The 17,830-nt window shown below is 34.8% G+C and overlaps 1 protein-coding gene across 1 annotated transcript; it reads right to left on the reverse strand.

Moving 5' to 3' along the window:
* Window positions 1–3,468: 3,468 nt before the first annotated feature.
* Window positions 3,469–11,226, reverse strand: LOC132184016 (phosphomethylethanolamine N-methyltransferase). Its single transcript, XM_059597497.1, has 12 exons — window positions 11,017–11,226; window positions 10,800–10,915; window positions 8,275–8,412; window positions 8,047–8,184; window positions 6,949–7,092; window positions 6,320–6,430; window positions 6,098–6,239; window positions 4,898–5,178; window positions 4,279–4,440; window positions 4,109–4,162; window positions 3,944–4,018; window positions 3,469–3,829 (listed from the first exon to the last, which is right to left on the reverse strand). Exons 1-12 carry the CDS (start codon window positions 11,030–11,032, stop codon window positions 3,731–3,733), a joined length of 1,476 nt encoding a protein of 491 aa, XP_059453480.1. The 5' UTR covers window positions 11,033–11,226; the 3' UTR covers window positions 3,469–3,730.
* Between the last annotated feature and the right edge of the window lie 6,604 nt (window positions 11,227–17,830).

A 17,830-nucleotide genomic window follows, 5' to 3' on the forward strand; every position in this document is an offset into this window, starting at 1 on the left:
CTTAGATGAAAAATAGAAAGCTTAAATCTGAAATTTCAGAAACTGAAAGTCCTTTAAGAATTTAAGTGGATCTATTGTTTAGTTTAGTCATCTATACCCAACTAGTGGTTACTTATTTGTCCATTGTTCAAGCAACACTTTACTCTTAGCATTCATCGGATTCAACATTTTAATTATGAGTACATCGATCTAAAAATGAAAAGTTTAAACTTGAAAAATAATTTACAACTTAAAAAAAAAACTTTTTCAAAAACTTTTGTAGGGCCTGCCCACCCACTTTTGTATTTGCCACTCAAAGTGACCACACACAAAATGAGGAGACATGAAAGAAGGACAATAAATATCAAAGAGGAAGTGGGATCAGGATCCCCACCCTTTAGTTGAGAGAATATGAGGCTCTCATATTGCTTATCCTGACCATTGAATTTAATTTAATAGTCTACATTGTGTCACGTGTCCGACTCAAAATTAAATAATAAAATATTAATTATCTTCTAAAAAGAAAATAAAAATAAAAATAATAAAAAACTTAAAATCAAATAACAAAAAATTTGGGTTGGCTGGCCACCCCAATTGAGCCTAGGGATGTCTTCGGCCACCCCCTAGGGCCAAAAAACAAAAAAAAAAATGAAATTTTTTTGGGACCCCTAGGCTCAACTGGGGTGGCCGGCCACCCCACCCCAACTTTTTCCTTCTTTGATTTTAAATTTTTTTATTATTTTTATTTTTATTTTTATTTTCTTTTTAAAAATTAATTAATATTTTAGTATTTAATTTTGAGTGGACATGTGGCATAATGTGGGCTGTTGGATTAAATTGAATGATCAAGATCATCAATATGAGAGCCTCATATTCTCCCAATAATGGGAGGGGATCTGGATCCGCTTGATGTGAAGAAATCTCTTTCCATGCCTAAATGTAGAGAAAACTCTTAAAAAAACCCTCTACAACATCTTTTTTTGATGTGCCCTTAACAAGTTGTCCTTACAACTTCTCTGTTGGGAGAATTTTTATGGTATTTAGACAATCTAATAACATACGATTCCACTACAAAATATAGAGGATTCAGATGAAACAATGCAGGTTCAAAATTCAAATGGATGTATCTATGAAGGAAAATTCAAAATAAGTTCACATTAAAGGACTCGATTTAAATTTTAAAGGGCTCACATTGATAGGTTCTTGTGGTTGGATTGGGAAAATGGGATTTGAGTGAAACAATTTTCCACTTCAGGCAGGAGAACACCACAAAATTCCACTTAAGATGGGGGAATACTAAAGATCAATCACAAAATGCTTTCTCATAATTTTATTGATAACAAAATCGTTTTTAAATAGAATATAATGGGATAATAGCTAAAGTGATAAGATTGCAAATATTAAAATTAGAATCTTAAATAACATAATCCTAATTAACTGAAATTCTATTCTAATAGCACTAGTTACAGACACAGTAGATCATTCATTTCCCTACAGCTACCCAATCCTATTATATTCCTAAAAATTTTTTATCTCTCTCCTCTTACTTAAAAAAAAAAGTGTTATTAGTGGCGTGTCTACTGTGTAAGATTTTTTCACTAGTCACCATTTAGTGACATGATAGTTTCTGACACGTTACCATTTGATAATATGTCAAATTTGACACGTTACCATTTAGTAACGTGTCAACTTTAACACGTTACTAAAGTTGTTAAATTTTTATTTATTTATTTTTTTCAGTTTTTGAAATGGTGACGCCATTTAGTAACGTGTTAAAGTTGACACGTTACCAATGGGCATTGGGAACATGCACCAACTGGCTCCTCTTTTTCTCTTTTACTTTTTTCTTCCTCCGGCCGCGCTTTTTCTTTCTTCTTTCTTTTTTCTTCTTTCTTCTTCTCTTTTTCTCTCTTTTGCTCTCACGCCCATGGCAGCTCTCTCTTCTCTCAATTGGGAAGAAGAAAAGGAAATGGAGAAGAGAAAAAGAAGAAAATGAAAAAGAGAAAGAACTGATTTTTTTTTTTTTTTTTTTTTTTCTGCTGGGTTTGGGATTTTGAAATTGTTTTTTGCTGCTGGGTTTGGGTTTGGGATTTTGAAAATTTTTTTGCTACTGGGTTTGAAATTTTTCTAGGTCTGAATTTTTTGATTGGTTTGGTTTAATTTTTCAAGTTGAATCCACTTGGGGAACAGACATTGTATACTGTAATGGGTAATTTTTCTTATTTTTATGGTTGATTTTTCTGTCATTTGTCTTAGCTTTTAAACCTATTGACTTTTCTGGTTCTTTGGTGTTGCAGGTTTTTTTTATTTTTGGTACTCTCCAACTCCACACAGTGAGTGAGTAGTAAAATCAGATTCTAAGTTCAAAACTTTTAAAATTTTTTGCTTAAATTAATTTTTGCTGCTGGGTTTGAATCTATTGATCTATTCCAAGTTCAATTAATTATTTTTTTTTTGTCAATTAAATTTTGATTTGCTGGGTTTGGATTTTTGAAAATCAAATTCTTTATTTGAAATTTGGGTTTGGAATTCCATGATATTATTTGAAAAAAAATTTCCGGAAATAAATTTGGAATAAAAATTTTATTTTAATTTTTACTAATTTTTTAAACTTTAGTAACGTGTCAGAAATTGACACGTTACTAAAGTTTAGTAACATGTCAATTTCTGACACGTTACCAAAGGATGACGTGTCAGAAATTGACACATTACAAAATTCCCTTACTAACTTCCAATTTTTTAACCTACCATACACATTACTAATGACACGTCACTAATGGGCCGTTACCAAAATTAAGTTTGAAGAATTTCCTTCAACTCAATCTATAAAAATAACATGTGTCTAATAGCGTATGAGAAGCATATGTTTTTTTTAATAGTATGTGATGCATATGCATTTTTAATAAAATATTTGCCATGTATGCCCCTACTATTAAAAAAACATGTGATTTTTACATACTCAAAGAATAAATGTTATTATTATAGATTTTAGGTTAGAGAAATTTCTTCCGACCCATTTTAGAAGAAAACTATGTCCGCCTACATAACCCCACCACTATATAATTATTTGTCAAATATCGAAAAGTTGAGCAAAAAACATTTGAAATATTAATAAAATTATTTTTAATATATATTCTAAACCGGTTAATTACCGGTTATTAACCACTTTTCGAAATCCCTATAATCAGTAACCACTACCCGGCCTAGGCAATTGTGCAAAAAACTCGGGGATAAAAAGAAGTTTATCGGTTTTGTGGTGGTGGTGGGAGTTTGTTTGGTTTTAGGGGTTTGGGATGGTGCTTCTGTGGTGGTCAAGATGGCGGGCTTTGACCGGGATGTGGGTCTTCTCTAGGTTTTTGGGTGGCAATAGTGCTTATGGGGTTGGTTAAAAACACCTCAACAAGGTTTTAGAGTTTCTGCAATGCCAACGGCAAATTGCTTCAAGAAAGCAATGAGAAGGTCTATGATATTGCTTTATTACTAGATAACTAAATCAAACTATTAATGTCATTAACATAAGCAAAAGTCAAACCTACAAATGTGTTTTTTTTTTCCTTACTGGCGAGTTCATCAGGTCTCTCCTCTATCTGATCATTATTTAAAGATGAACAGGTTTGCTGAGAAATCAACATAGATAGGATGCTATGAAGACATCAACCATCAACTAAAACGATACAACCAACACCAAAGATTGTTCCAAATACACATTAAAAGCTATTAATATAGATAGGGCAAATGATGGGAAACAGAATCACTTCTTCCTCGCAACGAACAGCCCCCACCTCTGCTCGCCAGACGAACTCCTGATCAGCTTTGCCTTCCATCCACCAACTATTTCATTGTAGTCTTCCTGCATATTATCCAAAGACCATGAGGGAGGAAAAAAAAACAAAACAAAACAAAAAACAAAAAACAAACAAAAGGACAGATCAACCAAAGAAGACAAACAAAAGGAAAAACGCACTTCAGAAAAGTCCCTGATGAATTCATCCTTGTCCTTCTCATGGGCATTCAATTCCCTCTGTAGAACTTGAATGAACTGAAGCACAAGTAACAATTGTCTGAGATCAGGAAGTTCAACATATTTCATTATTTAACACGACAAAAAGACAGATCTATCTGCGCAAACCTGATCAGTACGATCCTCCGCAATGACCTCATCAAAACCAGCATCCTTAAGCATCTGCACCAAGGTTAAAAAAAAAAACAAGAGTTAGATATGTCAAGGAAATATAATGAGAAATACCATGAAAAGAGGCATGAGATGCATGAAATGAGAGAGTTGTAATGCAAACATACTTGACCATAGGCTTTAACGTCATGGAGATCATATCCTCTTTGTTTAATATATTCGGCAAATTCTGGAGATGGAGTTCCAGCACTCCTGCAATAATCACTGATAAGAACTTTACCTCCGGGTTTCAACCACTTGTAGAAGGATCTGAATAATGCAGGTTTGTCCTGAAAATTAACCGGCAACCTCAAACAACAGAGAGAGAGAGTCTTCAAGAAAAACCATAACAACTGTATGTATAGAGAGCACCAAAGAGATAAAAGTCTATATGCCGTAGGATTAGCCAACTTAAGAATCGGTAACAAGATCTAACAGATGTCTCGAATCGTGTAACCGAGCAAACCATAGCCAGCATCATTGTAACAAAGGCCATATGATATAAACTCAGGATTTACTCATTGCCTACACAAATAGAAAAACATGCATGCCTGTATGTCTTGAATAAGTTTCTGACAAAAAAACCAAGTATAGAAAGGGCCTAAAACCGCGGCTAATAATTGCTTCCAAAATGAGGTAAAGCTTTCTATTTCCACTTTGTCCATGAAAAAAAAACACGAGATAAATAAAAGGAAATGCTTCTAACTGTTTGAACAAGAACCAGAAGAAAAATTAGAGCTGCCTTACTTGAATGTGCAGAAAGGTGTCACGGCTGTATATCACATCAAATGCCTTGTCAGGATATGTTTTCTTAGTGCAATCAGCAACTTCAAATTCAACTGAGCATTTCAGTCCAATAGCACGTTCAAGAGCAAAAGCAATCATGTTTATGGAGAGGTCAATCCCAACAACTTCAACATCAAAGTTCTCAGCCATATAAAAGTCAGCTCCCCCAATGCCACATCCAACATCTAGGACCTTTTGGCCAGGCTTAAGTTCCAACTTTTGCACAAATTCTTTAGTCGTATCTGTTCAAAGACAATCACGTAAACTTTGAGTCAAATTTTTAAAAGTAAATTGAGTTAGGAACTTTCGTCTTACCCCTCCTGGTAAGAAAAAAAAAACAAGTACAACCATATCGTAGTTTTTCTGATTTGTCTAACAATCTTTTAGGTTTAAAGTTCAAACTAAAATAAATACAGAATGTCAATAATGTAGAAGAAACTGCGACAAATTCTGAACATCAAAGCAGGTGAAATTGTACACACACATACATATATATATATAGAGAAAAAGGCAAAGAGGGCTGATGTTGTGTGAAATTCCCCATTAAGTACCTAAGATAACGTTAATGACATTTTATAACACAAAAGATCAAAAATATAACTTAAAATTTTCCAAATTAGTCGGTGAGTCAACATGCAAGCACACGTTGGTTTCCTAAATAGTATGTTCCACTTATATGTATCATACAGTTTTTTCAAAAAGAATTAAAATATGATTGTATTAAAGTCCCATGACATAAGCCAGAATGACGTGCCTCTGCATTGCTTATTGAGAAAATGGGATTCATAATTTCATATGGCCTCTATAGCGAAGCTTTCTAGAAGAGATAAGAACAAATTTAGCAGAGAGTAATCCAACGTAACATTTGTGCAACGAATTGAAGGTTTCTCCATGACGATCAAAAACAGTAATGAGGTGTAACGATGAAGGCTCAGAATTTACCATTAAATGGATAAAGTAATTTCTAACTTAACGCGCTGCTACAAGAGACAATCCCATGAAAGCTTTTTCATAGAACCAGCTTTAAGAATTTTCTGGTAACAATTTATTTTTCATTTATTCAACTTAGCGCACAGAATTTTTACTCCTTTAATCTTCGGTATCAGACAGTGAAAATGAAGAAAGAGAGAGAGAGACAGAGAGACAGAGAGAACTTCATACCTATCCCTCCCGGGCTCACAAAACCTTGTCCAAAGACACGCTCATAACGTAATATGCCACTAGATTTATACTGAACATTGTCTAAGAACTGCTGGAACCCCCTATCATCCTGCGAACTGACTTTTTGCCATATCCAGCAAATCTGCATTTCAGAAACATTGCGTCGAGTCAGTAAGCCAATTTAAATAAAAGGATGAGATCAGAATCAACGAATTGTATTACCTGGTTCTGATTCTTTTTGTTTCGCACATAAGCACCAATGCATTTGCAGCCAACAAGAGAGAGTTCAAAGGAATTTCCAGAACCATCAGTCAAATGGCATTCTTTAAAGACCTGCAGTACTTTGTAATCAGAAACAAATTCTTGCTACAACAAACTTTTTGCTTTCTGGACAGCATGTCACGACAGGTCAACCCTGTCCTGCTCATATTTTGCACCCACGTAGATGAAACCAAATACAGAGATCATTGTAAAACAAAAATAGAACTTTGATAAAGATGCTGTGGACAAAAATACATTGCAATTATGGAACTCAGCCAGGATGAATGGATAATTCATGAAAACATTTCATTTTCTTTCTTAAAAACAAGACCATAATAAATATGGACAAGGCCTGATTCAAGTTTGAATCCAGTCAAATCAAACTTTGATGTGGTTTTCTGGCCTCCACCAAAAGCTCAAATCAACACATTGAGTGTAGTTCAATGTAAATACTCATCAGCTTTCTTTTTCACATACACTCCACAGTCAGAACATTGATTGTAAATCTATCTTTGAGTGATGATAGTCTTCCATCGCATATTTGGTCAACAAAATGAGTATTAAATAAAGAAATTCCTGAGAAGGCAAACCTTCGTATAATATCTGGGCTCCCGGTAGTGGGTTGGGTTGCACTTTCGCTTGCTGTCTCCAGATTGATGGAAACAAGACTCTCTGAAGAAAATAAATCCACCAACCTTCAACCACTTGATCATTCTTTCAACCACATACTCCACCTGCAAAGCACAGAACGAAAAAAGCATAGAGATACAGTCAGAGAAGCTAACCCGTCATTCCGAAGAAATAGAGCGAATGTAACATGTTTTCTGTTATATTATTAACAAGTTTTGAACAAGTAGACATGCAAATACTCTGAAATGAATCATCAGAAGAAACAAAATTTTATGTAAACATCAGCAGTACAGTGGCACATGCAAAACCATGAAGAAAGAAAATATCACTACAAGATGGTGATAAAACTCAAGTGGATATTACAAGACCTGATGGTAACTATTAACAGATAATAACAAAACCATTGACATATATAACTAAAAAAATCCATTGCAAGTGGTCACTGCTGACTTCAGGCCCGGGCCCTAGACAACCCTAGGCAAGAAAGAAAAAGGTCATTTTTTATTGCTGTACAATTTATCTAATGCTAAGTCTGTCTGAACCTCCTTTGACTTTGTATTTACAAATGAACTGTGTACAGCTTGACTCGCCCGCATTTAACAATCGGTTTCTTTAGAAATACTTAGTGAGAGGATAATTTCCTCTTAAATGTTGTGGTATGTTAAAAATAACAATGCAAAAAGTACCAAAAGAAATCAGGAAAAGGAAAATGGCATAACACTTCTAGCAAAAGAATTAGACAGCATGCGGGAGTAAAAAGCAATAAATAATTACATGAGGTCTAGGCAGTAGTTCTTTTTTAATTTTCTTATCCTTTTTGTCTTGAAATTGGTAGAATTTAGCTCAAACTCTGACTTGATACTAACATCCAAGTTAATGATCTTAAGGACTTGTAACCACTAAACCATATACAGAAGATCATTGATTTTAGTTTATATGATCAGCACTGGCCGGCCGGCTCATAAGTGACATGAAAAATACTATATACTTAGACTCAACTAAACTCAAAATGGCGCCAAATGTCTATTGAAGCAGCCACTAAACCCTATAATATTTACCTCTTTATCTGAAAGATACATAAGGAGCCAATTGGAGAATATCAAGTCCATTGATTCTTCAGATATTTTCAAGTCTGGGGATGTCACATCTGCACACATAAACTTAACATTCTTGTAGTGTCCATTAATGCTTTCATTCTGCAAGGAGAAGATTGAAAAGAGAAGAGTCAGAGAAGCCCCACAAAAATTGCATTTTCTTATTTGGCCAATAATTTTCACCATAGTTACCTTCTTTATCACGCTCTCAATAAAGTCCAAAGCAAGAAGCTGACCAGCCTTCTGAGCTAATTCACCAGTAAAACGACCAATACCCGCTCCAAGTTCTAAAACTGATTTTCCTTCATAAGGTGGAAGTATAGAAAGTACCTGTTTGTAACCCATTTAAATCAGTTCACGACATTCAACATTGAGCATATTAACAACAAACATCTCAATTACCACAAAAATGGATTTATCAATTAAAAAATATTGTTTTTAGTATGTTACTCGGTTTCACGTTATGGCATGGAAATAACACAAGATCATTGGTATTAAAAAAATATGATAAGGTAAGAAAATAAAATAGCATTATGCCCAATACAATAATGAGCAAGATATAAATACTGTCAGTAGACTATCCATAAAAAAAATTCCCCAAGACTTTTTTATATCAGATGATTTACAAAATTCTTGGGAAGAAAGTAAAGAAGAAAAAAAAGGGGGGGAGGGGGTGATGTAGAGAAACTCAGTTAAAAAGCTTAGCAAACTCCTTATATGTTGAAACCAGAGAATGGCATGCATTAAACATGAACCAATGAGAGACAAGGAAAGATGGCATACCAAACGCCACGCAAAAAATTAATAAAGTCTAAAATTAGAGCATTCACAGTAGTCTCATGAGCCAAACCACTAAAACCACACAAACGAAACAAAACAAAAAAAAATCCTTCCCCAGTAACCTCAGCAAATTGCTGATTTTTTATTTGTTGGTGAGTGAACAGTGTTAAGCACTATTCATTCACCAAAAGAATAAAAAAGCAATAAAAAAAAACTCTCTCCTCCCTTTTTTTTTCACGCATACTCTATATTTCCTCCATTTCTCTCGTCTTGGATGAGATCTAGAATCAAGAACACAAACATTCATTTTTTGGGAAAACACAGATATAGAGAGCTAGAAGCATACTCTATGTTTCCTTCAGTTCTCTCTCCCTTCTATATTTCCCCGTTGGGAAAAGACTATTTTTTAAAAAATATTATGACCATTAAAAAAAAATAAAAAATTTTAAAAGTACGACCATTAAGAAAAGACAAATATTAAAAAATATGATCATTAGTAAAAGACAAATTTTAAAAAATATGACTATTAGGGTAAGATAAATATTAAAAAATATAACCACTAGGAAAAGACAAATATTCAACAATATGATCGTTGGAGAAAAATAAAGAAATTTATCAAAAAATAATATTTAAATGGAATAGTAAAAATTGATAGCTAAAATATGAAACTGGTGTAAGTGCTTTGAAAAAGTTGATAGCTAAAATAGATAAAGGTGATTTTTTAGTAAGGCTACTGTGAATGCTCTAAAGAGCATCCCTAGTAGACTCACCAAATTTTACTAGCCAAAATAGCTAAAAATCATCGTTCTTTATTTTAGCTATCAACTTTTTTAAAGCACCTCAGTAGCCTTACTATTTTAACTATCTATTTTTACTATTTCATTTAAATATTATATTTTCAACGATTTCTTTATTCTTTCTCTAACATTCATAATTTTAAATGTTTGTCTTTTTTGAACGGTTATATTTCTGAATATTTGTCTTATTCTAACAGTCATATTTTTTTTAATTTGTCTTTTCCTAACGGTCATATTTTTTTGAATATTTGTTTTATCATAATGATCATATTGTTTAATATTTGTATTATCTTGACGGTCATATTTTTTAATATTCGTTTTTTTCCTAATAGTCATACTTTTTAAATTTTTTTTTTCCTAATCGTCCCCTCCAACGCTGCAAAGGAAACGAACTTTAGGTTGAGTGTGAAAAAATGTTTGAATTTTGTTCCAAAAAGAAACAAAAATGGAGAGTAATATATATATATTTTATTCTTTTGGTGAGTAAACAGTACTCACTAACCTTGGTGAGTGAATAGGTTGAATACTGTTCACTCACCAAACGAAAATCACCATTTTGTTGAGGCTAATAGAGAGGGTTTTTTTTTTTTTTTTTTTTGATAGTTTTTAGTGATTTGGCTCAACAAAAAGCTAAAAAACTATTTTGGTGAGTCTACTAAGAATGCTTAAGAGGGTATTAAAAGATTGCCGGAGTGGGGGAGAGGTACATGCTACAACTTGGATCAAAGCGAGAGGTACAACTTCAATCTACCCCATTGGACAATGGTCAATGCGCCCCCCTGTTCAATTAGTTTAGTTTATATTAGCATACTTTTCAGTATGACTTTCTAAGGAGAAATAGATATGTAAACAATTAACCTAAAGTTGCCTTCTAAAATTGCCACCATGAGTCAATTGACTTTCACCCGACAATTAAATAGTCAAGAATAGAAAATATGGGGACTTTTGTTACCTATTCAACATGAAATACCAGCAGCACTTTGAGAACACAAGATGACAAGAATTTTTCACGCACAATCATTTCATAAAAAAATTAAAACACAAACAAGAAACAAAGAAATCAACAGCATTGCCATAAAAAGATGCTCACGACCAAATGCAGATTGAATCAAGACAGTAACAAATGCGAGAGAATTTTACTTCAGGTCGCTCTTCTTTATCAAGATCAGAGGCTTTGGAGTCGAGCATCATAGCCTCGACGGTCAAATCCGCGGAGTGCTCGATCCAGTAGCTCTTCTGCACCTCTCGCTCTTCTTCTACGAAACGAACCGTTTCCAAAATCGAAACCCAATTCTCCCATTTCCAATCTAAACGAAAGAAAACAAAGAAACAAACAAAAAAAATCCAAAAGCCTTACCTTGAATGGCAGCCATTGCGAAATCAATGTAGACTACCCAAATGCAAAGCGAGATGGAAACGAGGGAAATTGATGATTCGAAGAGAGAAAATGCGAAGGCTAACAACCCTCAACGGCGAAGCGGGTTCTGGAGAAGCTCCTCGATCTGCTGTTGTTTGATCTCCCTCTCTGCTGCATTCGCTCGCCCTTCCAAATTAACAAATACAACGTGAATCGTGATGGTATGTGAAAGAAACTCTTGCTTGGGGGCTTTTACAGGGGAAGTTAATGGGTTGGCCCACTTGGCCGGGTACGGTGCTGTAAAATGGAGACCATATATTTTATTGTTTAAATTTTGTTTTATCAAGAAAATAAATATTATGTAGTAGATTCTTATAAGATTGTTATACAGTTGAGATGATCGATGACGGTGAAAATCGGCTTTGAATTAGCAAGGGTTTGTAGAAAGAAAAAAATCAATAATTTTTACTATCACATCATCATAATTTTATAACAGTATACTAATGGTCGGTTTAAATTTACGATTTTAAAAAGTGCAATTTAAAAATAAAGATTTTAAAATGTGCGATTTGAAAACTATATAGTATATAGTATCACATTATTTAAAAATTGTAAATAATATGCTACTATTCGGCAATACAATCTATAAAATTTAAGTACTATGAATATGAAATCTCAACGTAACTTAAAAAGGAAATGGTTTGATCTGGTAAATGGATTGGTCAGGTAACACCTTTTGATTCGGAGGCCCTCATTCAAATTACCACAACAAAATGTGTGATTATCAATATTTCAAAGTGTTTGGGTTTACTTTGTATTAACATGATATATATGACATGTAATTAGTGGACTGAGTCTCCAAGAGGTAGCTTAATCGGTTGGGACCACGCCTAATGAAGTGGAGGTCACTAGTTCGAATTCTCGCTCCCTTCTCTTGTGCGGAAAGGTCACTGGAAAATTCCGATGCCGGAATTGCTGGGTCTACTTAAAGTAGTTCGATAGTTAGGTTTAGAAGAAGGTAGCAAGTATGCAGGTAAGACCGTAAGAAGCATCCCGCGAACAGAGGCCTCCTGGACTTGAAAACGGTTTAGTAGGAAATGGCATAATAAGAGGGGATACAGATCCAATAGATCCAATATCTTCTCCAAATAAAGAATGAGATTGCATTAAAGGCTCAACAACCTAGCCTATAAATATGCCCTTACATCAAGTACAAATCTTAGACCGAATAATTGGCATTAGGCATACACTTGGATCAAATGAACTAACTTAAGCATCATAGGAAGATCTGCTGAAGCATTCGGCCTAGAAGGAAGTGTTCACACTTCACACCATACCGAAAACTGTACCAAAACAAAGCTACTCTCCTTAATTTTCTTTTTTTTAAAAAAATGTCTAATGGTGAGGATATTCCACGAGAATCGAATCAAATTAAGCTGTCGAAATTTCAATAAAAACCTAGCAAAGTGTAGAGCTTATCTATTCTAAATAAACTAAGATATTGAGCTGAATTTCATAATCCCTTTTTTTTAAACTGTCCAAAAATTCAAGCACATCAATTACAGTATCATTTATGATCACTAGGATTGTGCATAGATGATTCTTCCCGTTTGAAGAATATATATATATGGATTGGTGATTTGTTGGTGATTGGTGATTTTTCTTTTATTGTTTTTCAAAAGAGAAAGGGCCGGGAAGCTGCGAACGGTCGAAGAGTAAGAGAATCCGGCTGAATCTGGCTTTGTTTGTGTTTAAAGTTCCAATGGGCCCTCCCCACGTGATTCCAAGATCTCAGCCTGAGCACCTGTTTGGCACTATAACCAAAATTTTCAGCCTTTTTTTAGCTAAGCGACCGGCAACTTTTGTCGTCTATGACAATGAAACATTTATCAAACGGACGTGTGCGGGCCTGTCGCCAGATCAGAGCTTTCAATTATTTCGCGGAAATATTGGTAATAGCCCAATAGGTACGGTATTGTCAAATCTGGTCGATTTTTAATATTGTCCAAGTTATTTTGAGTACAATTTTTGAACAAACTTACCCACTAAAATGTATTTAACTCTAAGCAAAAATGGTAAGTTGGGAAGATCAATTGTGATTATTTTAGTTGGCGTGATTATAGTAGCATTTAGCCGCTAGGTGAGGGATCTAAACGGCAGGAATCGTAATCGCACCTTCAAGATCAGCCTAACCATAATTTAGTCAAATTCCAATAGAACATCCGTAAAAACTAAGGTAGGTAATACTAATCATATATATATATATATATATATATATATATATATTGAGGCATATGAAGACAACATATAATAGTTGTTTTGAATTAAATTAATGTATTATTTACTTTCTTAATTCTCATATATTACATATTTATTATTTAATTATTCTAATTTCCATATGTTACATATTTATTATAAAACTCTTATAATTCTCATAGGTTACATATTGATAATGTACTTATTGTATTATTGGCCTCATTCAACTATAAATAAGTCATTTTATTGTACAATTTATATCAAGTGAAAGAAAGATGTAACCAAAAAAGCCATTAACATGTGGACGTAGGCTATAGACCGAACCACCTTAATTTGTATCTTTCTTCCTTACTTTTTCTCTTTATATTTTTATATAGTTTAACATAAATTGTCACCCAAATCGCTCATTGACGATTCCAAATTGCCACCCTTGTCAATTCTAGTCATTTTTATGGTCCGAAAGCCAATAACCACAAAACATGATACAAAACAACAAACATAATTCAATATAATCTTAATCAAATCTCTTAATTTTAGGGTGATTCAATCTCATCAAATTATCTTTAAATTCTTTCGTTTAGGGTAATCCAATATTCTTTAATCTCAAACAATTTCTATCCTTATCAGTAAGCTCACATCGAAAAACTCAAATTAAATGGCTCGCAACTCGCAAGTGATCTTTTATAGCAGGGGTAAACATTATGCATATCAATGGATGGCAGCAATGTGAAGATTGTCAACTTACTAGTTGAGCAAGACAATATGATAGAGTGGTCAAAAGGGGCGGAACTAGAATTTTTTATGTAAAGAATAAACTTCAAAGAGTTATTGGGAGGAACTTAAAATTACCTTTGACTATTTTGAGGACCACTTCATATGAAAAACACTTCATAGAAATTAAAATTTATAAAAAAAATTTGGATGAACAATGCATAACGTAGGACTACATTAATGGTCAGGGAGAATGATCCTCTCTATTTCAAAGAAAATTGAGAGGAGCCGATCATTTGTTTAATTTTAAAGCCAACATTCGGTTGCTGCGCTCGATCGCATACTTGTTGCGATCGATCGTAGTAACAGAAAGTACATTTTTTTTTTTTTAATAAACTTAATGTACAACAATGAGAAAGAAACACTAAGGATAAGTGAGACACATGTAAAGTAAAGAAATTGATATGATGAAAAACATGAGGGGAAAAAATGTACCGCCTTCAGTGGCCTCAGTACCACTGTGTTAAGTAGATGCGTTCGAGCTCCTGGATTGCTCAAACGCTTCTACTTGTGATTGTAATGTCTCTAGTGTGGAGAGCTGCACTTGAGCTCCACAGAATATGGCTCAAGTGCCTTTGGTGGTGCAAGAACAAGACCTTCTTTATAGGTTGATAATTTTAATTCCACATAGGACGCCTTCTTGGTATGCTTTCTATGATAATGGTCCTTGGGTCTTTTTCTTGTGGAGCTTATTGGCGTCCCATTCATCGAACTGCAGCATTCTCTTGGTACTTGGGTATGGTGGACTGGCTTGAAGAGGTTGCTTTGCTCCATTGATATCCTCAGCAACATATGCATAGGCTGGCCCAATGTCTTGACTTGTGGACTTATGAGTGAGGGGGGTCCTTATTGGATCTTCCTGTGAATTTAGCAAAACTGACTCACTAACACTTTGGATCATACAAGCATCAAAACACTCCAAATCATCATGAGGTAACTTCATTGCATCAAATATTTTAAATTCTATTGTCTCACCATTCACCTTCATACTTGCTGTACCCTTTTTCACACCTATTGTAGTATCAGCAGTTCTCAGAAAGGGTCTTCCTAAGATGATTGGCAAGGGTGATGGCATAGGAGATTCTTCCATATCTAACATAATGAAGTCAGCAGGTAAAATAAATGTACCTACCTTTACCAACACATCCTCAAGTATACCTCTTGGCCTTTTGATGCTTTTGTCTGCCAATTGCAAGGTGATAGAGGTTGGTTGAAGCTCCCCCAAACCCAACTTTTCATATACCATGTAAGGCAGCAAATTGACCCTGCTCCCAGATCCAGCAATGCATGCTCAAAAAGGTGGTCTCCTATCCTGCAAGGAATAGTCAAATTGCCCGGATCTGTTAGCTTTGGTGGTAATTTTCTCAACAAAACTGCACTTTCCTCTTCTGTTAGAGCCACAGTTTATTGCTCATGAAATCTCCTTTTGTTAGTGCAACAGTCTTTTAAAAATTTAACATAAGAAGGAATCTGTTTAATTGCATCTAACAAGGGAATATTGATTTCTACTTTCCTCAAAGTCTCAAAAATATCCATAAGTTGCTTTTCTTTCTTTGGTTTGACTAACCTTTGAGGAAAGGGTAGTGCATTCATCTTCTCCATTTTGTTTACCTTAGAAGTTGATGCTTCCTCTGGAGATGCTTGAGGTGGCTCTTCAATTCCAATGACTTTGCCATTCCTAAGCACTGCGATTGCTTTCAGCTGTTGGTGACTCCCTGGGTTAGGTATTGTTTGGGCTGAAAATTCTCCCTGCTTTCTTTCACTCAGCTCCTTTGCCATTTGCCCCATTTGCACTTCCAGTCTTTGAATAGCTTGATCAGTCTTTGTGTTGAATTGTTTTTGATCAGTCGAGAATTGCTGTTGTGAGGTCACCAGTTTGTGTATCATATTTTACAGTTGGTTCAACTTTGACTCTTGAGTTGGTTGGCTTACTTGTTGGGACCCCTTCTGCTGTCCTTGGTTGTTACTCCAAGAAAAATTGGGATGGTTGGGCCATCTTAGATTGTAAGTGTTGGAGTACGGATTGTTCTTGTGCAGGTAATTGTTTTGTCCCACATAATTCACTTCTTCTTGCTCTGCAAATGGAGATAAAGGACACATCTTAGTAATGTGTTCTAGATGGGAACAAATAGCACATACCTGGATTGGTGTGTCCTGTTGCAGAGGTGAAATTTTCTGAGCAGTCATGGCCTTGACAAGCATGTCCAACTTCTTTTCCACAGCGGCCATCAGATTGGGAGACCCCTATTGAAGTTCACTTCATACATGCCCTTGCTCTTAACTCCTCGCCTTCCTCTAGAGCAGAATTGCTTAGAATGCCCACTCAACATTTCAAAAACCTCCATTGCTTCCTCACTATTCTTCTCCATAAGTGCTCCTTCACAAGCTGAGTCAACCATCCCTTTGTTAGTATTATCTAAACTTTCATAAAAAATTTGTACCTGATCATCTTGAGGGATGTTGTGGTGTGGGCACTTTAGAAGCAATGAATTGAAGTGATCCCATGCCTCAAAGAACAAATCTCCATCTCGTTGTTGGAACATTTGAAGTTTCCTTTAAGTTGTCTTGTCTTTCGAGCTAGGAAAAACTTCTTTAGAAACTTGGTGGCTAATTCCTCCCAAGTATGGATAGAATCTGCTGGCAAAGAATTATACTATAGTTTAGCATTATCTTTCAAAGAGAAAGGAAAGAGAACTAATCTTAGTCTTTTTGGAGTTTTGTCTTGGACATGTTGTAACTTGCATAAATCAAAAATTCTTTAAGATGCAAGTTGGGATCCTCAGTAGCTGTGCGCCTGAAGTGAGTCAATGCATTGAGGATTTAAGGAGAAATATAATAGCTACCTTCTACATCTGGTTGATATGCTATGCATGAGGGTTGAAGGAGGTTTGCTGGAACAAATGCTTGTTTCATCGGTCTCCGCACCGGTGGTGGATTTGCCTCTAGTGGTCTTGGCCCTATTGGATTCTCTTGCATATCTTCCATCTCAATTTCTTCCTCTTCTTTTTTGTCTCTAGGTCTTTGTCGAATTGTCCGCCCAATTTCAGGATCGTGTGGAATAATGGTTGAATCTTGAGATCAACGACCTTGCATCAATTGAGTTGCTTCTTTAGTCAAAGCAGCTTCAGTGTTGCTGGTCCGGATGCTCCCTAGAACTGCACTGGATCGCAGGTTGGTGCGCTTGATCGCACTCGGCTGATGTTCGATCGCAATCACAAACTGCTACTCCGCAACCTTAAACAGAAAACAAAAAAAATTAAGCATCAACAGAAAATAATTTTGATAAAAACAAAATTAAAAATGAAAAATTAAAATAACACAACTAAAGGAAAATATTTTAAAACAAAATTGCTGCAATCCCAGTAACGGCATCCAAAACTTGTTGTTCACAATTACCTACCTAAATTAGTAGGCAAATAACTGGATGTTTTACCTGCAAGTGCACGAGGTCAACATAGTAGTATAGTGTGCAAATATGAGGTCATTCCCACGAGGATTGCTGAATCTTGTCTAAAATAAGTTCTCAGAGTAAAATAAAACAAAAGATTGGATTTAAGTTGATAATGATAAAAAGGTAGGGCCTTGATATCCACCACTAATTATATTTAGCTAATATATAAATATGTCAATGTTTTGATCATGTTATGAATATCTAATGTTTGTCAACGTAAGGGCATTGATGTCTATTCCTTAGACTATTGATTTCCCTAAGCAATGAATTAGGCATGGGTGTCTACTCTAATTCTTTTCTTTCTTAAAGGATTTAACATGGGTGTCTACTAAGTTG

This window comes from Corylus avellana, chromosome ca6, assembly GCF_901000735.1.
Source record: "Corylus avellana chromosome ca6, CavTom2PMs-1.0".
In the NCBI taxonomy this organism is placed as follows: Eukaryota; Viridiplantae; Streptophyta; class Magnoliopsida; order Fagales; family Betulaceae; genus Corylus; species Corylus avellana.

Bases quoted from the DNA above. Each gene is read 5' to 3' on its own strand.
- LOC132184016 (XM_059597497.1), bottom strand. The intron at 6,431-6,948 runs GTTTGCCTTCTC...AAAGTACTGCAG, and splicing joins AGCCCAGATATTATACGAAG to GTCTTTAAAGAATGCCATTT. The intron at 5,179-6,097 runs GTATGAAGTTCT...GTCTTTGAACAG, and splicing joins TGTGAGCCCGGGAGGGATAG to ATACGACTAAAGAATTTGTG.